At 38.0% G+C, this 23,196-nt stretch overlaps 2 protein-coding genes across 3 annotated transcripts in view; both read right to left on the reverse strand.

The window, feature by feature from the left end:
* Window positions 1–1,437: 1,437 nt before the first annotated feature.
* MPC1 (mitochondrial pyruvate carrier 1) lies at window positions 1,438–11,049 on the reverse strand. 2 transcript variants are annotated; one of them, XR_014025273.1, is made up of 5 exons: window positions 5,828–5,900; window positions 4,363–4,459; window positions 2,762–2,894; window positions 1,808–2,614; window positions 1,438–1,767 (listed from the first exon to the last, which is right to left on the reverse strand). XR_014025273.1 is itself a non-coding variant. In XM_081318758.1 (5 exons), the coding sequence occupies exons 1-5, from the start codon at window positions 10,886–10,888 to the stop codon at window positions 2,596–2,598; spliced, it is 324 nt and encodes a 107-aa protein (XP_081174884.1). In that variant the 5' UTR covers window positions 10,889–11,049; the 3' UTR covers window positions 1,438–2,595. The 2 variants fall into 2 exon arrangements, 1 of the variants encoding a protein (XP_081174884.1); XM_081318758.1 differs by adding an exon at window positions 10,818–11,049 and having other exon boundaries at window positions 1,438–2,614; window positions 5,828–5,831.
* An 8,060-nt stretch (window positions 11,050–19,109) lies between these two features.
* Window positions 19,110–23,196, reverse strand: part of RPS6KA2 (ribosomal protein S6 kinase A2) — a 134,678-nt gene continuing 130,591 nt past the window's right edge. Inside the window, exons 20-21 of the mRNA XM_081329452.1 lie at window positions 20,564–20,701; window positions 19,110–19,287 (exon numbers count right to left, since the gene is read on the reverse strand). Of these exons, the coding sequence (XP_081185578.1) occupies window positions 19,162–19,287; window positions 20,564–20,701 (264 nt within the window). The 3' untranslated portion in view covers window positions 19,110–19,161. The remainder of the gene's footprint in view (window positions 19,288–20,563; window positions 20,702–23,196) is intronic.

Below are 23,196 nucleotides of genomic sequence, written 5' to 3' on the forward strand. Positions count from 1 at the left end.
GTTTCTACCTATCCATTCATGTATCCTAACTGAATGTTATCACCCCTGCCCCCATCACATTCATTCAGAGCATTGTATAGTTTCCCCCAACATTTCTCTGATTCTTTCATTCCATTGCATTCTGGAACGTAATTTATATTAATCACCAACCCATAAATTCATATGCTCACATACAACACAATCTAGATCAACATTTCTGTCCTGACATCTTAAACTTGCCAAGGTTTTGAGTCACTGATTGCAATAATACCAATTCATAATTTCTGATTTTCACTTTTGTGCTTTAAGTCAATTTTTGACTCCTTGCATTTGCTGGTTCCTGCAATTTTCTTGACTTTTCAAGTGGCTTGCCCAAGTATTCTTCCTAGACTTGGGAGACAGTGAGTGGCCAAAGGTCATCGAATTAGCTTTTTTTGCCCATGATGGGACTAGAACTCATGGTCTCCCAGTTTTTTTTTAGAAAGATAGAAAAACCTCAGTCACACCCATTCCACGAGTAGCTTTCTTCATTGGTGAGACAACTGGTCAGTCTGAGCATATTTTTGCTAGTATGCCACAAGTGCAACCAAAGTACCAAGAACTTTATCCATACAGGAGGAAGATATGTATGCAGCTTTCTTTGTGTGTTCTTTTTATGACTCATTAGCATTAATAGGAGGAAACAAAAATCACATCATGGATCAACAACTTTGTTTCAGAAAATTACTTTTCTATATTAAGGCCATTCCATGGCTATATAAAATCTGGAGGCAGTCACCATCACATGCTGCTGTGCTTCCAAACATATAGAGAATAGTCTCAACATCTTGTAAGGTGAATTAGTCCATAAATGTATTTAGGGGTGCATTATCTAATAAAACTGAACAAAATTTCTGTACAACCAGACTACATCCCAGGAGCTAAGTTTCTGTAATTCAGAAATCACCTCATTTTTCCATAGTCAGATATCTGGAATCAATTGTTTTGTAATTTTCCTTAAATAAAATATGTAAAAGTACCTATATAAATGCACTTGTGCCATATCCTAATGATTCAAAGCTTTTTATTATATATGCTGGAATTTGATCTAAGGATGCCTATAGTGAATTAATAGATTACTTTTGAAACCTCAGTTTTGTGAAGAGAATTCTGATTATCTGTCTTTTCTTTTTATAGAGAAATATGTACACTTTTTCATTATTAAAAACAAATTTTAATTATCCTGAAAATCTGAGTTTAGGAAATAGTAATAGCTTATTTTTACACATATTCTATTAACCAACAGAACCCAATCAACATAAGTAAATAATAGTACAAAAAAAATTACATGTCTATTTTCACTGTTATGTTGGCCTGGAAATTGAAACATTGTATTGAGAAAGGAAAATAGATCTCATTTGTAAGAAGTTCTATTTTCAAAAGTACCATTTTCTAAATTGACACCAGTAAAACTATAAATTGTTTCAAAGTGGTTTATTGCCATTACAACATTTATGTTGTAATTTCTCCCCATAGGGAAGGTTTACTGCCCCAAAGTTGTTAAAGTAAAATAACATTATTAAAGACAATCTATATATAGTGCATTACAATTGTTGATAAAAATCACAACAAAAAGGTCAAATTAAACTAATAATTTTTCAAAAGTATTCATTCCTATATGCAGTTTTTTATGTTAATGATATGGCATCTGCAGATGAATGCAAAAACAGAATCATACTATTTATTTTGTTACAAATAAGAGTTCAGTTGGACTCTTAGATGCTACCTATACCACAATAGGATGTGGCACTGTAACTACTTTGCTCACAGGTATGTGTGCTTATAAAACATCCGGGCACTGAATGAATCATTTGCAGAATGCTTACATACAAAGATAAGATGGTTATTTTACCAAACCATGTAGTTGGGGTTTACAAAATTAAGCTGTGTCAACTTTGTATTCTAATGTAAAATATACAGTAACTATGAGTCAGGATAGAGTTTGTTGGAATCCACTCATAAATTAACGGGCACTTCACTGCCTTTTTTATTTCTTGGTAAAAATAAATTTAGCTACAAGTGTCAAATATACAAATTAGCAGATGTAATATATTTAAACTATTAGCTTCACAAGAGTTAATTGAGGAATCCATTTTGAATTGCCTATATGGAGAATTGATAACCAATCTTGACTTTGTAATTTTAAAGGAATGATGCTTTTGAATATTTTACTTTGCTCCAATGCTCTTAAAGAGGCAGAATCACAATTTCAATGCATTTGTACATCTGACTGCAAAATAACCAACATTGTTTCAAAAAACACATTTTATTAATCATGCCTTTTCTTGTTTTTCTTAAATTAGCAGGGTTTTTTTATTTCAGAAAAGCTGGTACATATTTGAGTTGAGTAATTTTGTAAATATTAAAAAAATCTTTTAAGGCAAGAAAGTGATCTAATTTTTGAACAGCTGTGCAGTACTTTGTATAAGGGAAGATAAAAGTTTAACAAATGATACTGAATGCTAGTATGAATTTTTTCATGATGGTGGTGATGCAAAAGAGATGATGACAAAGTCCTTCCTTGCTTGTATCTGTGAAGAGCAGCACCTTTTCAATTTTTCTCCATGAATCAAATAATCAATTATTTTTTTTCAGACTGTCAGGAGGAATAAAAATGGAAGAAAAAGAAAAGGATTAATTCACTGACATAGATGTTAGAGCTCAGAGCATGTCAAAAATATAAAAATATTTGAAAGTTTTAGTTATACTGTTAATGTAAAAGGAATAATTACAGTATACTCACTTATATTTGATCAACCTTCCTCCTTGAGTAAGTTGTGCAAGTTCATTAGTGAAGTGACAAGCAAACAACAACCAGTTCCTGGGTTGCACCTTGTATGCAAATCTCATAAAAGTCAAAGAATAGCAGCAAAGTGCTGTAAAAAGAAAGTGAGTGTTCAATGACTTCATGTTCCTAGATTTAGAACATTCACTTTTATTTCTGCAAGTACAGTACTGGGTTATTGCATACCCAAAGAATCTCATTTTACGTACATTTTACTATCTTACAAACATCATTATTAATAAAACTTAAAACCATAACAGGTGTTATCTCTGAGGTCTGTTTTATAAATGAACCCACCCTGGCACCCCAAAAAATATGAAAGGCTCACAGTGGGCCTCCTTGATGTACAAATGTAACCTTCACATTTTAAGAGGTAAAGAACTGAGTAATAGGAAAAAAAATTCTTAGTGGACAAATAAGCTGGATTTAGATCAGAGAGCTCCACAACAGACAACTGTGTTGTTTTACATGATAAGTAATTAAAATAAACTGTTTGCTGCTTTCATAGATCTCAGCATGGTTCTTGATTCCTTAAACAGAAGCATGCCGTGAAAGGAATTGGTCATCTTAAACATGGAATCTAGACTCCCGGTTAAGGCCCTCTACTCAAACACCACTTGAAAGTGTGTACAGGGGCAAACAGTTCTGTACCTTACAGTATACCTATCCATAAGATATTAGATAGTGTTGTATTCTAACCCTGATGCTTTTTAACTGCTATGTCAGTTATATTCCAGGATTCTTATATGCTTCAGACACTTATATGCCAAAAATCCATGATAAAAGTCTTAATATTCTTTTATATGTTGACAATGTGGTTGTCATGGAGCATTCTCAAGTAAGTCTGAGAAGACTGTTGCAAAATAAATATCTACTGTGATCTTAATTCTCTAAAGTTTCTAAACATCAATAAAACCAAGGCAAAGTAAACAGGGAGTGCTAGATGTTAGTACCCAAACAGACATGAAGTTCTTGGCAAAAATAGATCTTTAAATTGGTTGGGTAAGAATAAAAATACTTTCAAAACAAAAAAAAATACCTTTCAATGAGTCTGAAGCAATTCCTAAGAACCTATTCTAGAGCAAATTTTGAACTATTGGATTCCATGGCCAAATATGGGCACTGCTATCATTGGCCCTATCATGAGAGGATATGTATGTGCAGGGCCCAAGCCAATAAAGATATTGCTCACATTTTGTTTGTCAACTAAATATCTGTTTTGTGTTTACATATTTGAAATCCTTACTGGAAAGAACAGCCCATTGGGATCTAAATTGCAAATTATATTTCTTCCTGGTCTCTAATGTATGCATTGTTAGCAGAAATGCTAAATTTATAGACAACGCAATTTAGCTAAGAGTTTATTAGTATTATATTTTCTTTTTATCTATTTTATCCTGGAAACAAATCTTGTATTTTACCTTTATTTTCTTTGATAAGACTAATCAATCAATAAACACTGCAAATTCTGCACCTCTAGGTAGTTTGTTAGGGTTAGGGTTAGTTTGTTAGCAATTAAAAAATTACTGTTTAAAACTGAAGTTAATTTCACCACTTGCCAAATGTCATTCGGCCACTTATGATTTCTGGTGATTTCTTCATATCACTGAAGGCAGCAATGGGAAGTCCCCAGTTGGCAACAGGTCCCCAGAAGTGCTATATTAAAGGCACACAATAAGAAAAGGAATTTTACCTTTTGCCAGTTCAAAAATATTTTAAATCAGATTTAAAAGGACTAGATGATTGTTGCCTCTGATCAATGCAGTCCCATTTGGAAGCAGGGGGATAAGGACACATTTTATTCCTTAATCTAAAACACATATATAATATCACTGCTACAGCCCTTGCAATTCCAAAGAAACGCACAAATACCAAACATCCCATAAATCTGTGGTGGCGAACCTATGGCACAGGTGCCGTCACCCCAGTCAGCTGGGTTTTATAAAACCTTTTCACTTTAGGCCTCTGCCGCCGTGTGCCAAAAAAAAAGGTTCAATCAATCAATCAATTTCAACTTCTCGCCAGAAAAAAAAGATCTCGCAAAGTTGGAATTGATTTGATTGAACTTTAGTCCCAACCAAGCTGCCGTTACCACTGCAGCCACACCCACCCAAAGGGCCACACCCACCCAATGGGCCACAACCCACTCAGCACCCAACAATACATAAGTGGGTTTTGGGTTGCAGTTTGGGTATTCGGTCTCTAAAAGGTTCGCCATCATTGCCATAAGGCATTATACCAGAAGAGAACTGGAAAGTCTTCATGGCATTACTACGTTCTTCTCCACTGGCTAAGTAGCCAAGAGTAAGCATGGTTTGGCTACCATAGCCTCAGTGTCTAGATGTTGTCAAGTGTTGACAGTTCAATTCTGTAATGGAGACATTTGCTTTCCTATACGTTTTTCTCTAGCTCTTTTTCTCAGAGGACTAGGGATTCAAAATGTTCAACTGACGGAGTAGGTCCTGGGATCTTGGGGTAGTGTTATTATGTAAATAAATGGCATAAATACACATGCGCTCCTGTAATATGACTGATTGGCAGTAGGTATAACTCTGAATTCCCTTGTTTGATTAGAACTACATTTAGCCTCCTGACAGAAAGTGGCTCAATTTAGCATTTGTGTTCTAACATATTAATTTCTCTTGATCCAGGAAAGCCAGGTACAAACATATACAGACTAACCTGAAGGAACTTTACTGAACACATTTTTACAGGTTTATAGCAAACTACTTTGTCATGAAATAGACTAATGAGTTAATTATATTCACTATCACTTTTAAATGAGGTACTATGACAGGAGTAATCATATAAAATTTTCTCTTTTTTCCACAAAAAATGGCTAGGGAAGACTTTTGTAAAAAATTTAAGTTTTATTTGGTCATTTCCTAGGATATCTATTGGAAATAATTCTGTTGTACTATAAACGAAAGGAACTTAACCTGGGAAAAGCTGCATTTGAACTTAAAGAATACTATGACTGGCACGATTACAGGTGGTTGAAAGGAAGCAAAAATAATACCTTACCGTACTGTTTGATGAGCAGTCATAATTGTTCATCATTTAAGAGGAAATGTGAAAGAGAAAAAAAGGCAATAGCCTCCATGAAATAAATTCAATATATAAATATTTGTTTTTATTTGTATGTATCTAGCCCACTTTATTACTAAAACAAAAGTAGAGTACAATTCATTTAAAACTGTTAACAATGACAAAATTATACCATGTTAAAACTCTAAAACAAAGGACAACAGTAGATCAGACTGACATCACCAGATTTAGGCAAATGCCTATATAAACTTAAGAGATTTGTACCATCCAGATCTGTGTACCTCTGATAAATATACTTCTTTAAGGATACTTTCACTAATCTTAATTGGCAGATAAGTACATATGAAAGTGCTGTTATATATCCAGGTCCTAAGCTGTAGAGCTTATATATCAGAGTTATAGTACAAAATTGTAACTAAACTGACTTAGTGGGTTGGGTGGATGCTGAAAGAAAAAGCATAGAAATTTTAGTTGTTGCCTCCTCTGCACTCTGGACTTATTTTTTAACTTAATTTCTAAATCCACCAGTCACATAATACAAACTATGTTCTCTGTATCTCTAGATTACTAACATAATTTAACTAAAATAAGTAAGAATGAGAACCAGAGAAATATTAAATACTTTTAATTTACCAGCATTCCATAATGTTGATATAATTTAGAAACATACTACCAGTATCTGTCCCCTATTGTCTTTAAAAATGCTTCAGTTACACTCACACATATTTGATTTACCAATTAAACATGCCTATTCATCTCTGTTTTTCAATGTTAGGAATTTTGGGGCCTGGTAGGATAGGGATATTGTATGCATACTGATATAAATACAGTGGGTCCCATAAATGTGTGAAAATCATTAGCCAGTACCTTGAACAAAAGTTTATTAGTTGTGCCTGAAAGAAATTAAAAGAAAAATTGGGAAAAAATGTGACCTGCAAACTGATGACAGGGATCATATGATATCAATGCTGAAAGAATTATATTGGCAAAACCACCACTGCATCAGACATGATCAGACAGAAGCAAATTGTACAAGTAATGCAGAAAAAAAGTAAATAATCAAAAATTATTCTTCTAAACGTTAATGGATTCTTTGCAAAGGCTCTGAATAAGTTCTGAGGATTGTAGCTAGATACAAAAGCCATGGAAGTTTGGCAGGGTTCCCTTGCTGAAGCTGGAATACTTTCCTACCTATACAAGATACTGTCAAATTCTAGCCTTAAACTATTACCAATGTACTAGAATAAAGTATCACACAGATTTTAACCTTCATATGTAATAATGTAAATTTGTAACTTGTTTTTTTTAGTATTTTAAGATGTATAAAAACATAAAACTCTCATATGTAGAACAAAAGTTGAAATAAAAATTCTGTTAAATCATACTGGCAGTAATTTAATAACAGTAATTTTTAAATGGCACATGCATAATTATCCACATGAACATCAACATTTTCCTAAAAATCTTACCTATACATGCTTGAAATATAATTATATCACAGCTAATAGAACAAAATTTTAATTTGAAAGTTTTTAGCTATAAAGTATTGCCATTTCAATTACATATATTTCTCTCACAATAAACAAATCAACAATCTTACATCAATATGCAGCTTTTAAAACTAAGTTTATTTTTGTTAAGAACATATAGTGCTCTATGTTAAGTGCCTTTCTTTTTCAAAACAATAATTTAGTGGTCATGCAAGTACTGCAAGGTTTTTTCACTTCAGATTTGCTCAATCTCTTAAGTAATGAACATCTCAAAGTCTTGGACAGGTCCATCAGGAACATTCTTAAGAGTGATGCAATACTATTCCTATTTACCTTTGAGAAAGCGCCAGTGAACTAAATGTTGTTTAGTTTACACTTATTGCAAGTGTAATTATCAGTTACTTTATTGCACTTGCATATTAAACTTGATCTTAGATTGAAAGCTCATCCTAACACTGTTGCAAGGCTTAACGTATTTGCACTACTGCTCCTTCATTTAGTATAGCCATCATCTAAGAAAAACTTTGAAAGGAATTTCACATGCTTACTAATTTCATGAAATGGATATTGCTTGTTAATGGCTTTTAACAGAAATGTTACAAATTAAAATGGCTTTCGAAAAACCTCAATTCCCCTTCACAATCAAAAAGTGGCACCCTCATTATTTGATAGGGATTATAAGTCACTGTCATGGCCTATTATTTGAGAGGCACTTGAAAGATTTGTTGTTTGTAAATGAATAATTTGGTATTATTTAGCATTCTGCCTATTTAGAAAGCTTAGTTTTAAATCTTGAAATAACATCAAAGGCAAGTTGCATGTTTCCTGTTAGTAATTAACTTACGTTTGTTCAAGTTAGCAACAATTTATATTTGACTTTTCAACAAACCCAGTATTAGATAGATGGTTAACTTTCTGTACATAAGCAAATGTATTCATACAACAGTGAATCTACTCCACGATAATGCCTATAATTCTGAAATAATTATATTTTTTATGTAAGGCATGTTATTTTTGTGGATAAAAATCAATTGGTACAGAAAACAAAAATAGATTTACTTCAGTGTCTTATGTATTCTCAAAATAGAAGATGTCAGGTCCTAAGAAATATATAAATAGTAACAGATGCACTCTAGGTTGGGATTTGTTGTTGTTCAAGTTTATTCAGAAGCATAGCCCAGTGTTTGACAAAATATTTAATCCAAGCAATCATACGGCCTTAATACAGCATTTAGCAGCTGCAGCTACCATCACCTTGCCACCCTTCTATCAAATTACTGAAAAGAGCAGGAGTCTTGTCCTTCAAACAGTTCCTACATTCCCTCAAACTCATTATCAAAACAATTTTCATGTATTACTGGAGAGAGACATCCTTTTCGCCTATACTGTTGGCTTTGCTTTTCTATTTTAGAAATCCCTCGAGAGCATTTCCCAGTTGGGAAGCATAATAAGCACATTTTTTAAAAAAAAATACAGCCTTTGCACCAAGGATGGATCACGTCACAAGCTGGCTTGTCCTCCCGGCTGTTCATATAAGAGGGCAGGTCAATTATTTCAAGGAGAAGAACAGTCTTGTGTGTGCTTGAACCCAAATTTTGCTTCCTGAGAATTACAATTATAACAACCCTTTTGGCTTGTCCCACTGTTACCGCCTTGAGCACCCCCAATTCTCTGCAAGAGGAACTACGTAGCTTGTCATTATTGTTCAGTCATCAAGTCATGTCCGACTCTTTGCGATCCCATGGACCGCAGCGCACCAGGCTCCCTTGTCCTCCACTGTCCCCCGGAGTCTGCCCAAATCCACCTTCATTATGTCAATGACACCATTTAGTGGCCAGGGGTAGGCAACCTCGGCTCTTTTATGACTCGTGGACTTCAACTCCCAGAATCCCTGAGCCAGGCTCAGGGATTCTGGGAGTTGAAGTCCACGAGTCATAAAAGAGCCGAGGTTGCCTACCCCCCCCCCCCGATCTAGCCAATCTCGCCCTCTGCCATCCCCTTCTCCTGTTGCCTTCCATCTTTCCCAACATCAGGGTTTTTTCCAAAGTCACTGCGAGCACCCAAATACGGGAGCCTCAAAGCCTTTCCCCACTTGTGCATCTCTGGGACACAGACAGGCCCTCCCGGCATCTTACTCCCGCTATGACACTGCCTTCCTTTTTTTTTTAATCCCATTTATATCCCGCCCTTCTCCGAAGACTCAGGGCGGCTTACAATCTAAGAAGCACAAATCAAATGCGCTTAGCAATAGCCTTCATTCTATGTACATGCCTGCTTATTAGGGCTTTCCCCCCCCCAGCGGCGTTTTTACAAAGTCAGCTTATTTATTAATTTATTATTTATTTATTTATTTATTAATTTAATTTGTATACCGCCCTTCTCCCGAAGGATTCAGGGCGGTGAACAGGGCAATACATATTAAAAGATACAAAAATTAAAAGCGATTAAACAACAGTGCCCATGAATAAATTAATACATATTAAAAAGTTAAAACCGATTTATAAAACCCAATATTCCCCATCCCATCAGGCCAGGCCAGCTTGTTCAAAAAGGTAGGTTTTGAGATCACACCGGAAGGAGCGGAGGTCAGGCGCCATCCGGAGCTCGGCCGGAAGATGGTTCCATAAATCTGGCGCGCCCACAGAGAAGGCCCTCCCCCTGGGGGCCACCAGTTGGCATTCTTTGACCGGTGGCACCCTGAGGAGGCCCTCTCTGTGGGAGCATACTGGGCGGAGGGAAGTTGATGCCGGCCGCAGGTGCTCCCCAAGGTATTCCGGACCCATGCCATGTAGGGCTTTGTAGGTCATTACTAACACCTTGATTGCCCCCAACTATCTGGGTCCTCATTTTACCTACCTCGGAAGGATGGAAGGCTGAGTCAACCTTGAGCCTGGTGGGACTCGAACCTGCACTAATTGCAGGCAGCTGGCCGGAGACCGATTTCATTTTTTTTTTTTGGCAGGACTTCTATGGCCGCCTGCAGTCACCCAGCGACTCCAGGAGGCTCACAAGAGTCTTTATTTTTATTATTATTATTATTATTATTATTATTATTATTATTATTATTATTATTATTATTATTATTATTATTATTATTATTATTAATTATTAAAGAGGTCAGCGGAGTTTCCGGCAGTCTCAAGGCAGGCAACGGAACGAACACTTCCATTCAACAGGGAGCAGCGTCGGAAGCCCAGCTCGGGGGGGGGGAGGAGCGGGGACGGCAGCTGACCTTGACCGTTTCAAAACGGCCCCGCGGGGTCGGCTCTGACCAGCATCTGGACGGAGGGACCCCGAAAGAAATCCCAGGGCTAATGGCGTCAGATGGCAAAGCGCTGCACCTGAAACACCCCGGAGGGTCTTCCAGCTTCGGGGCCACGGACGACAAGGCCCCGCAAAGGAGGTCGGAGGAGGAGGAGGAAGCGGTGCAGAGCAGCAAACCGGGCCCAAAGTGACGAACCGCCCTTCTCCCTTACCTCATGAGGTAATCCCTGAAATCCTTGCTGCGCACATAGTCCGCGGCTTTGCGGGCCAGGGCCGCCGCCATGGCTTAACGAGCGGAGAAGGCAGGCGAGCTGTCAGGAGGCACCGCCGACGCGGCTCGCAATGACAACCTCCTCCGCGGTCGGGGAACGAGCCTCCTTTTTACGACCGGCCCGGGCTCTGCCTTACGATAGCGCCCGCGTTTCCATAGCAACCCCATCGTTGATAGGCGCCGGTTCTTCCTTCTCCCTCCCCACCCCCACCCCCACCCTTCAATTGACTCGTTCAAGGGCGGGGAAGGAAAGAGGCTTGCCGTAAAGCACGGACGACGCCGGTTCTTAAGCCGCGGTTCCTGTTGGTTGCAGGCGGGGATCGGATGGGTTCTTATTGGTCGGTTGCGGTAGCCTGACGTATCGCTACATGAGGGACCCTCCGTCGCCTTCAGTTTGCCGGTCAAGGGCAACGTGAGCGGTTTAGGAGCGGGAGGCGGAGCTTGAGCCCGTTTCGTCCTCGGCCATTGGTGGCTGAGTTCCGGGGTGCCAGTAGTGGAAGGGAGGCGCTTTCTTCATTCAGGTTTCGCTATGAAATAATTAAACTCCGGTTCTTCAAATGGAGCTTTCAGCGTCGTCTTGTATTTTGAGCAGCGTGGTTCGCCACCTGCAGTGCTCTTAGATGACAACGAACACTTACTTGCTGGTCAAACCCGGGGTCCTTTTTACTTAGTTTGCATTAGCCTTTCTTCCCAGGAAAAAATACTTCAAACTTAAGATGGTCTGAGTTGCCGTTTCTTCATCTTTTGAAAGGTTATACTTTCCACGTGACCCAAACGAAAGAGATCGTTTTAAAAGTAGATGCATCACACAGTAATTCTTACAGTAACTATTTGATATTCCGTTTGTTTCCTAAAAAAAAAAATCCAGTACAGAATTTGGCCCCCCCCCGCCATTTTACATTACTGTCCATTATAATCCCAAGAATAGGTCTTTCCGCATATTAGAAGTTAAAATGCTGAATTGCAAATGTATTGCTCAAAACTACAGCTCTAAGCTGAGAAAGGGGCTCCTACTAAAGTAATCTGTGAGCCAATTATGGTGGTCTTTAAATGTTTTCTGCTTGACAACATAGTTTCTGAGAAGCCACTATTAGGTTCAGACAAAATTGGAATAGGAAGATAATCATTTTCTACATTGCACCAGATTTTTGGCATGGGGACTTTAGAAAAGTATTTCCCTCTGATAGGGAATTATTGATTTATTTCCCTAACATCCCATCTCCTGGTGGCTCTTACAGCTTTCGTTTGTAATTTTGGTCTTCACCATGTGCCATAATGTCTGTCATGAAGCCCTTAATTCTTTGAACTTCACTAGAACGACTAAAATGATGCTCAAATGGAATTTGGCACTGAAGTTGGGGAAGCCTTTTTAAAATAAATATTTGAAGAGAGTTTTAAATTCAAAAATGAACAATTTATCTTGTTTCTGGTTACTTAAGCATTTCCGTAAACAGTAAACCAGTTGCAGAGAGGTTTAGGCTATAGAGTTGATTGCTTTGTCTGCCGCTTATACCATTATCATCAATGCAATTAAATACTTTTTCCAAGATTTTTCACTGGTGTAACTGTCATGACTGAATCATACAGCTTCTCAGTTATTGAAAAATTCAAACAGAATTGCTCATTTCTGATTCTCTTATGGTTTCCTCTGCTTTCTTTTTGAATTATATGGGAAATTAAGTGCCTGTGGTTTTCCCATTTCTAGGTAGATAAAAGTGTTCTGTTGGTTTCATACATTTAATACGGTGATTGAAAGACTTTTAAAAGCTTTCCATTTCATAAGTGTAAGAAGCCTATCTTGAATAGATTATTTTTAATCCAGGTAAGACTGGGTTTGTTTTTTTCTACATGACTTTTAGCCTCTTAGGTAGCCTGCAAACAAATGGGATAACAACTCTTATCTTTGCTTAGGATAGATAATGAAACTGTTTATTACTCTCTTCACTCTGGAGATTACTTTCCTTCTCTGCTAGTTTAAACTTGGTTCATTCATACCACTGTACTCTAGAGCTCTTATCCTTGAGAAGAATTGTAAGAAATGTCTGCCTACTACTAATAGTTTTTTTTTAACAAGAGCGCATAATAGCAGACTAGTTCTCTTATCTATTGGGCCTCATTCATGCCCCACAATAATTATACAAGTAGGATATCTGATGTAGTTTGCCCTTGAACAGAATTTTGGTTTGGTTCCTTTGATTCGCCCACTAAAAAGCCAATATGTAACAAAAATTAAACTGTAACTATCTTGGGAAATCAGTCTGAAAACTGTAAACACTTTCTAAAATAACTGGGATCAAAGGGAAAGCGATGGCTGTTCACTATCAGGTCAGAACTAATATTTTAAGGTGTGTGAACTAATATGTAGGTTTTACCTCCATAGTCAAATCTGTTATTATTAAATTGGATTTATGCATATACATCTGTTATGCACATCTTTAAGAACAATATCATCCACAAACATGTAGAAAGTGTTCATCAACACCCTAGCCAGATGTTTTGGCTTCATTTATTTATTCAGCTTATGTTTCACCTTTCTATCTGCTGTATTTGGATAAAGTGGTTAACAGCAAGTAAAATACAAAAAAAATGTTAACGTTATTAACAATTGCATTACTGTGTGAAATGCTTGATATAGTGGCAAATTTTCAGCAACCGGGAACCACACTTTTAAGGTTATAATTTTCCTGGCAGAGAACTGCATTGGATGAGATTGTTATACTCTATAATCACATCAGTAGTAAATGCAAGATTTGAAAGGCTTTAACACAACCATGCAGTGCGGGGGGGGGGGGGGGGGGAGGGGAGGGCTACAGTCTCAACTGGGTAAGGGCACTCTAAATGCTTCCCTTTTGTGCTTTACTCACTGGACACACACACTATCATAGCAGTTGTTTATTGGCTGGATGTGTCTTAAACTCTGCAGAAATTAGTTCAAATAGCAGCTGATAACAATGAAATGGAAAGACATAAGGAACTCTTGTTCTTGTTCACTACACCTATGAAAGCCTGGGCTTTCAAACGAACAGGAAGAAATTCCTGAAGCTGAGTCCCAGATCCAGCCACAAGCGGAGACAGGTTTTTTTACTTAATGTTAAGATAGGTGCGATATACCGCCAATAAAGCAAGTTTTTCTGGCTGAGCAATATTATTGCAATAGCATACTGCTGCTGAACGGCGATACAATTAAGCTCTATAGTTTCAGTGTAAAATAATATGTAAGAATGAGACCATCCTGCTCTGTTGAAATCATTGACACTGATGATTTGAATGGAATTTGGACTGTGACTTTGAGATGTACACTTTTACCTACTGTGCTCACCAATACAGAACTTTTCTGTTGATGTGACAGGCTGGGATCATTACTTCCAAATCCTAATGTGACCGATTTTGGCTTAGCCTGTCTGGTGACCTTAGACATAGTAGTTTATAAACTATGCTTTCTAGTTTAGTATTAGCTATGAACCCAGGCACTACAGTTTGATCAACACACAGTGGCAAACAAGTCATCACTTAGCAACATGGGAAACTCAGCTATGAGCACATGTGATTTGCCATTGTAAGAGCTGTTATATATATATAAAGATGTCCCTTTTTATTCTGGATTTATTCACAGAATATAGAATAAATTTTCCTAGCCTCCAAGTAATCACTGATTTACACCCATTCAAAATTACAACAGTGCTAAAAGAAGTGATTTATGACCTGTCCTGAAAAAAAAGTGATTTATGATCCATCTTTGAAGTTACAACCGTTACACCACCCCTGCAGTCACATAACCACAATTCAGGCACTTGACAACTGACTGACATTTATGACAGTTGCAGTGTCTTGTGGTCACGTGATCTCTTCAAAAGTAATAGCTCCCAGCGCTTGCTTCGTTTTAGTGCTGTCAGTTATAAAATGCTTGATTATAGTTACTTCATCAACCTCTATTACAGCCTGTCCATATATTTGGGTGCTGTTTTTTCAGCTTGAAGTCCCACAAATTCACCATTTACTTATGTATGAGACTTAGCTTCTTCAAAGTTGGTTTTCAAAGAGACTGTGTGCCATCAGGTCATTGTTGACTCTCAGTGATGACAGATGGATTGTTTCGATGATCCAAAGAGATACACAACATTCCAAGTTTGTTGTGGTAATTTGGAATTAACATCGCAGTAGCTACTAGTTACTGTAACATCATGTTGCTCCTTTGTATTTTCACTTTATTGCAAATTTATCTGTAGATATTTTAGCTAGGTTATCCGTTTCAGTGGCATTGTATTTTTATATTTTCAGAATTTTTTTAAACCATAACTACATATCTTGACACAACTCTTCAGAATATCTTTTTAAAAGCCAGTTATCAAAAACTAGTAGACAATGTTCTTTTCTTATTCAATAGTTAGTCTTAGTGCTTTCATCAAAGCATAATTGTCACACTACAATGCATGTTCCCTCCCTTCATAGATGAGAGTGATGTCATTCATATAAAATTTATGCTGCTGCATTGCTGCTTTTATCATTTCTCTCCCATGGATGTCCTGAAGAGCGACAGAATGTGCACGGTGACATTTACACACCCCTTATATACTTGTGTACAACACTGCAATGCAAGTATAAAAAAAACAATGATATCACAATAAGCTTCATCCTTTTGGCATCATCATAATAGGAAAGGATGCCTATAAGCACAGGTGCTTTACCAGGAAAATGCTCCCCCTGCCCCAGTCCCTGTGGATCAAGTGCTACAACAGATACAATTTACTGTTCACGGTGGCACATAATTTATCCTAATGTGCATTGTGAAACATCTTTTACGAATGCACTGCATATCCTTATGGTATATCCTGTGGGAATAATATACACATGCAAATTCCACAAAAAGGTGACATGCTTCCTGACTGATTTCTAAATATATGGGTTCTGATTCATATTATTTGTATTCCAAATGATTCCATAGATCCAAATCAGCTTATGATTATATCAAAGAGGATACCCCTTGCAGCTGAACTACGGTGCTGGAGAAGACTCCTGCAAGTCCCTTGGACTGCAAGGCATTCAAACCGGTCAGTCCTAGAGGAAATCAACCCTGACTGCTCTTTAGAAGGCCAGATCCTGAAGTTGAAACTCAAATACTTTGGCCACCTAATGAGAAGGAAGGACTCACTGGAGAAGAACCTAATGCTGGGAAAAGTTGAGGGCAAGAGAAGAAGGGGAGGACAGAGAATGAGGTGGCTGGATGCAGTCACTGAAGCAGTAGGCGTGAGCTTAAGTGGACTCCAGAAGATGGTAGAGGACAGGAAGGCCTGGAGGAATGTTGTCCCTGGGGTCACAAGGGGTTGGACATGACTTCACAACTAACAACAACTCCCCTTGCAGCATCAATGACTAAAAACGGCAGTCAAACCTGATTTGAATAATGTGCTTTTTTGTACCTTTCTGTTTGTTAGCAGGTATCTAAAGCAGACAAATGCATTTTTGCTACTCATAAAACTGTCCTAAATTGAGGAGGATTCTGCTATGGGTTCTGCGTGCTAGTCGTTTCCAACTCTAGGGGCCGGTGCTCATCTCCATTTCCAAGCCGAAGAGCCAGCGCTTGTCCAAGGACATCTCCATGGTCATGTGGCCGGCATGACTGGACGCCAAAGGCGCACGGAACGCTTCCCACCGTAGTGGTCCCTATTTTTCTACTTGCATTTTTACGTGCTTTCGAACTGCTAGGTTGGCAGAAGCTGGGACGAGTAACAGGCGCTCACTCTGTTATGCGGCACTCGGGATTTGACCCGCCAAACTGCCGACCTTCTGATTGACGAGCTCAGCATCCTAACCCACTGAGCCACCGCGTCCCTTGAAAGGTGAGAAAGCCTCAAACAATCCATTCTGTTACCAAGAGATAAGCAGGACCCACACAATCATGGCATGGGTCCGGATTAACTACGGCAACACCTGCAACCGGCGTCAACTTCCCTCCGTCCAGTGCGCTCCCACAGAGAGGGCCTCCTCAGGGTGCCGCCGATCAAAGAATGCCGATTGGTGACCCCCAGGGGGAGAGCGTTCTCTGTGGGCACGCCAGACCTCTGGAACCGCTTACCGGTTGAGCTCCGGATGGCCCCCGACCTTCGCTCCTTCCGGCGCGATCTTAAAACATTCTTTTTCGAACAAGCTGGCCTGGTCTGACGGGATGGGGTTGGGTTTTTAAAACTAGTTTTAACTTTAATATGTATTGATTTTATGGGCATGATGTTTAATGGTTTTTTAATTTTTGTATTCGATTTTTATTGTGTATTGCCCTGTTCACCGCCCTGAGTCCTTCGGGAGAAGAGCGGTATAGAAATCAAATTATTAAATTAAATTAAATTAAATTAATACTCAAAACACTCTGGTATTTTTTCTACATTTAAGACATCTCACTCACTTTATGGTGTTTCCCAGCACTATTTTATTTGAAAAGTCAAACTCGAAGAACAGCTGCTCTGCTGCAGTCCTGTGTGCACAGCACATCAAAATGTACATTAAATATAATTTAAAAATTAAGGGCAAAATAAAATAAATATAACATTTTGTTGAACACGGAAACAAACATCAAGAAGCACACTACAGTAGCTAATGCGGTTTCTTGCTCTCTTTTGTGTATGCAGGCTCAATTAATACAAATCTCTCAAACTGTGCTTAGCACCAAAAATGGTGTTACTTCTGAACAATAACAAAAAATCTGTAGGATGCAATACCCTGACTTCACAGACTCTCCCCAAGAATAGATGAAAAATGACGCAGTTTCTCCTGCACACTTTCAGCAGGTGGAAAAATCCATTCTGAAAATAAAAGGCAAGTAAAGTGCTTATATAATCCTTAGAATACAACTCAGAATTGAATGCTCCAAAGGACACAGATTCCAAAGGCTTAGGGTGCAATCCTATACTAGCATACTTGGGTAAAGTCACATTATGAAACGTACTTCTGAGTGAAGAAGTATAGGATTGTACTATTGAGCATGCTTAAATCTCTACTTGGTCACAGCCAATGGAGGCACTCTGAGTTAATGATGGTTATGAAGCATCAGTGACATATAAAATGTACCAGTTTTTTCAATCATCTTTCAAGACTTTTAAGGAAATCATATACATGTTTGCTCCCTTTGATATAGGAAATAATACAAACTTTGCTTGCTGAAGCTCTTCTGCATTTTTTTCCCCTTGGGCAGTAGATGGTTTTATCTTAGCCTGTCACAATAAGCTATTATTTTGACATTAAACCAGTAAACAAAAGATCACTATCTCAGGTTGATATAATAGGAAACTCTGTAACGGCTTATGAAGCAGAGTGCTTGTATTCATTCATGTAGTTACGAATGCATCGGCGGAAGAAGAGGACTAAAGTCCTGTCTTCTGGTTCCACCTCTAACTTCCAGATGAGTCTATATATATAGTGCAGGGGTAGGCAACCTCGGCTCTTTTATGACTCATGGACTTCAACTCCTAGAATTCCTGAGTCAGCTATGCTGACTCAGGAATTCTGGGAGTTGAAGTCCATGAGTCATAATAGAGCCGAGGTTGCCTACCTCTAGTATATAGTGTTTAGGTGCAACCAGCGACAGTCACCTTCCATAAAAAAATCCTTTTGCCCAAGATAAGATTGTACATTTTTGATCAAGAAAGGAGGCCTTAAAAGATAGGACCCTTGAAGGTGGTTGTGTCAATGAACACAACTCTAATCTCCTTTCTACACTTTTATCTGGCCCAAACCTATAAAAATAATTTATCTTCCTTTAATAGCGCAGGTATTTTTCCAGCTCTTCCCCTCCCCCTCTTCACTCCTCATAGGACATGGTTTTTATGGTCTCGCACATCATTACATATTCAACTCTTTGGAGACAAACCTTAGTACAGCTAATGAAAGTGGTGACAATACATCAAACATAGATGCTGGTAGAGCTGATGTCTAAAATTGAATCTGTTACAAAAAGTGGTCTTACAGAGCATCTATAATTCCAAAAATAGCATTTGGATTAAAGGGAGGAGGGGAGAGAACACAATGTCAGCAATTGATACAGTACTTAAATAAGAAGCAATACAGCAATTGAAAAGTGGCACATTTCTGAGTATTTACTATCTTGTTGGTAATGTAAAAAACAGAACCCCAAAATATCTGAAAGCAAAGAACAACTTTGCCTTAAACTGAAGTTTTGCTGATTAAAACAACGTATGTGCCAGGAGTCCTGCAACATTAACAATATAGATCAGCCTCTCTGATCAATATATTGGGCAAATGTTTTCTCTTTATTTAAACAGTCCTTTTTGAGACCATTATAACCTCGTTGAGGTCAATCTTTTCATTCCCCTTCGCTGGGCCAGGTTGGAGGACAATACCGGTTCCAGCCTTGGTGCTTGAGGCGTTTGGTTTAAAGCAAAGTAGGTGGCTGCCATGGCACCCTGCAAAATTAAAAAAGAGGGAGATTATGTAGTACTTCCTAGGAAAAGGCACGGCTGCTTTAAAGAGATGCAGATGTGCTACGTTCATGCTCCTGCAACCCAAAGCATCTTTTCAAAACTGAATCTGATATATGGCTCAAAACTAATATATTGGAATAGGGTTGGCTAGCAAATTACATCTTCCCCTTCTAATCTTACCAGAAAAATGTAGTTTTATATATGTTGCACATAGGTATCCTTTGTCACGCCACCCACTTTAAAGATAGTGTGTAAGGCAGGGGTCTTCAAACTTGGCCCTTTTATGACTTGTGGACTTCAACTCCCAGAATTCCTCAGCTAGCATGCCTGGCTGAGGAATTCTGGGAGTTGAAGTCCACAAGTCATAAAAGGGCCAAGTTTGAAGACCCCTGGTGTAAGGGAAGAGGTAAAGGAATTGCAAGCAAGAAATGCAACGATTTATATCAGAGGATGCGATATAGCTTGCCAGTAGCTTTACTGGCTACCGCTATTATGATGCATCAGGCTCAAAAAGATAAAGGTTTCCCTTGTCCAGTCATGTTTGACCCTAGGGATGGTGCTTATTTCCGTTTCATAACAGAGGGAGCCAGTGTTATCAGAAGAGGCTTACATGATCATGTGGCCAGCATGATTATACACCGAGACACATGGAATGCTGTTACCTTCCCACCGAAGTAGTACCTATTTATCTACTTGCATTTGCATGTTTTCGAACTGCCAGGCTGGCAGGAGCTGGGACAGGATTGGGAGCAGGATGTTGTGCTTCTGTACTCAAACAGCCAAAATTCCGCTTGACATGCCCAGCATCTTAACTGCTAGGCCACTGCACCCTCTTTCCTACCAGTTCATTACTCTTACTGACAAATAATTCATGACAGAGATATGCAACGTTTTAGAGTCTGAACATCACTGCATGATTATTGTGACCTGGTTCCTCCCCAAAAAATGATTTTTGAGGTCAGCAGATTTTGGGAGTTCACCTCAACTTTACACTAAGGCCATATTAACAGATATTGTTCGGCACTTTCTCATAAGATTGCATGAATATAGGTGACCTTGTAGGAATTAGGTTATTTTTTTTAAAAAAAATAATTTTGAGATCTTTGAGGGGAGGGGAGGAGAGAATTAAAAATTCTAGTCCACAATGAAATAATGTGGCTCGTTCTGCTTGTATGTAAAGTCAGGTTAACTATTTTAGCATCTTATGAGACCATCACCAAGTTTTCTATATCTAAGAAGTGGCAGCATTTAGACATACCTTTACAAGATGAACATCTTGTCTGCTGAGTTGATTCTGGGAGAGATATTCCCTGTTTACTATCCATGGATGCCTTAAAACTTGGGCTGCTGTTAAGCGCTGATGGGGATCTACATGAAGCATTTTTGATACAATATCCTGCAAAAAATGATAAAGAGAAGGTTACACTAATGTTATTTTACTGAAAATAATAAGCACTCTGTATAATTATGATTATGATTTCAAGTATGGAAGAATGGAAAATGGCTTATGAAGTCAGCTTATAACAGTCTATATCCTTTCAGGGTAATGAAATTCATGTGATGTTGGGAGGAAAGAGAGAAGCAGACGCTTCAGGACCTCAAGGACAAAATGTTCCTATCATATTATATTAAAACTGTATTCATAAGAAAAGAAACCTTAATTCTGATTTCTTGGACAATAGAGCTAAAGAGTATTCATGGGGCTTGGGTTGCAATTATTGTTCTGACTTGGTTTTTGCCATGCCTACAAAAGAGTTGTTTTAACCTCTCAATGTATTTCCAGCTACTTTAATAATAAATAGGATATATTTATTAAGATGAGATAGGAAGCCAGTATGGTGTAGTCCTTAATGCACTAGGCTGGAAATTAAGAACATATGAGTTTAGTTCTGCCTTATAAATAAAGCAGCTGGGTGACTTTGGGCCAGTCACTCTCTCTTAGCACTAAGAAAGAGACAATGACAAACCATGTCTGAAATTTTGTCAAGTTAATTGCAGTGACTAGTGCAGACAATCACCAGGAATCAACAACGAAGGAAGGAAGTTTGAGGAGTTCAATTTATTTGTGATATGTATCGCATATGTCCCTGCCATCCATAACTCTAATTTTAATTGAAATATATATAAGTACAGTAGCCCTCATTTAGCTACTGTCTTGGACAGAGATTGTTTGAAGTTACAACAGTGATGAAAAAGTAATTTTGTGACTTATGCCTGCATTTATGACCTGAACTTTTTCTAACATATTTTGGCCATTGCAGTTAGTTAGTATGCATTGTCCTGTGTCTGACCTGTCCCCACCTCCTCACACATGGTAGAGATATTGCTCAAATAAGCTATAGTATCTCTTCCTAAGCTGCTTTTATCCATGGTGCAATATGCCCCTTAAAAATGCTAACTACAAGTTAGGTAACAAGCTTAACTATGATCTTAATTGATTAGACTCCTCCAGCCCATTGGTGCTGCTGATTGACAGGGACAAGACCCTAATCAATTCCACAGTGAAGAATTTTTGTCTTCAAAGCAGCTGCAGTAGAGTATGCTAGGAAAGCAGTTAACACTAGCACATTGCTTTTGATGTCTATTCCCCATTGTTTGCCTTCTTATTCTCTTGTAATCCCTTTCTCTACAATGAATGTATTAATTCTCTTGCTAATTATCCTAGCCCTGGCGTCAGCATCCCAAAGGGTGCGTGAATTGAGGAGAAAGGACTATAAGATTTGTCCTTTTACCCAGCTTTCTCATAAGTCAAATTCCAGAAATCTTCCCAACTGTTTGAGCTTACTCTGCTATTTGTAAAGCAAATAATAATAATAATAATAAAATTGTAAGGACAATTGTGGTCATGTGATTTTTCACTTAGTGATCACTTTGCTTAATGACCAATTGCTGATTCCAATTATGGTAATTAAATGAGGACTAAGTATACTGCTAGTCATAATTTCTCTCTAAAAGTGTATTTTCAAATTACTTTAACACTAAGGATAAAGAGTCAGGAACTGTGTTAAAGTATTGATGATTGTGGTAACTGCTGGATCACTAATCAGAGGTGGCAATCCTATATTCATTAATGTGAGAACAAGCCTTATTGAATTCATTGAGAATTACTTGGAATATACTATATAAGACTTGTAAATTTCGATGTATACAGTACATTTATTTGGAACATGTAAATTCAGAGAATTTGTGTCAAAATCTGCAATTATCGAATTCCTCAAATATCTAAAACATAGGATAACGAACTTCATGTAGATTCACAACAGCATCTGACTATTCATTGCTGAAAACAAACTGCTTGATAAATTAGACTTTGACCTGATTCAGTGTTTACTTTTACCAAAGTGGAAGAAAAGAAAATAGATTGAACCAGATCATTCTGCTCTTTTCTTTGTCTATACTAATTCTGAACTGCATTGAAGTTTAGAAACCTAGAAAACTGTAAGATACTGAAATGAAGATAAACATAGTCAAGTCATTCATTTGTCTGAGATGGAATAGGTTCTCCTGCTTAAGGGGGGGGGAGGGGGGAAGGGGCTGGACTAGAAGACCTCCAAGGTCCCTTTCAGCTCTATTCTATTATTTGGTTCTAATTTAAAGAAAACCTAAGCCACATATTGCTCCCCTGCTGCTATTGTTTCTAAACTATTGTAATAATGCTGCAAAACATGGCATCTGTGCAATACATGAGATCAAGCAGGCATTTTAGATATAATGCATATCAATATTGGGATTAATCTGTAATCATTTCAGTTAATTGCTTTACTTGTATGGATAATCAGAAAAGTTGTAAACATGAGGTATTCCCACTTAAAAGAAGTAATTATGCATATTCATATAGTTGCCATTGCAGTTTTTAAGAAACTGCTGCATTTATTGTTCATTTTATATGCA

Source organism: Vipera berus (genome assembly GCF_964194415.1).
Source record: "Vipera berus genome assembly, chromosome: 1".
Taxonomy (NCBI): Eukaryota; Metazoa; Chordata; class Lepidosauria; order Squamata; family Viperidae; genus Vipera; species Vipera berus.

Excerpts from the sequence above, each read along its gene's own strand:
- MPC1 (XM_081318758.1), bottom strand. The coding sequence starts at position 10,888 with ATGGCGGCGGCCCTGGCCCGCAAAGCCGCGGACTATGTGCGCAGCAAG. Across the intron at positions 2,895-4,362 it reads AAGTGGCCGAATGACATTTG|CACTTTGCTGCTATTCTTTG; the intron begins GCAAGTGGTGAA and ends TTCTTTTTACAG.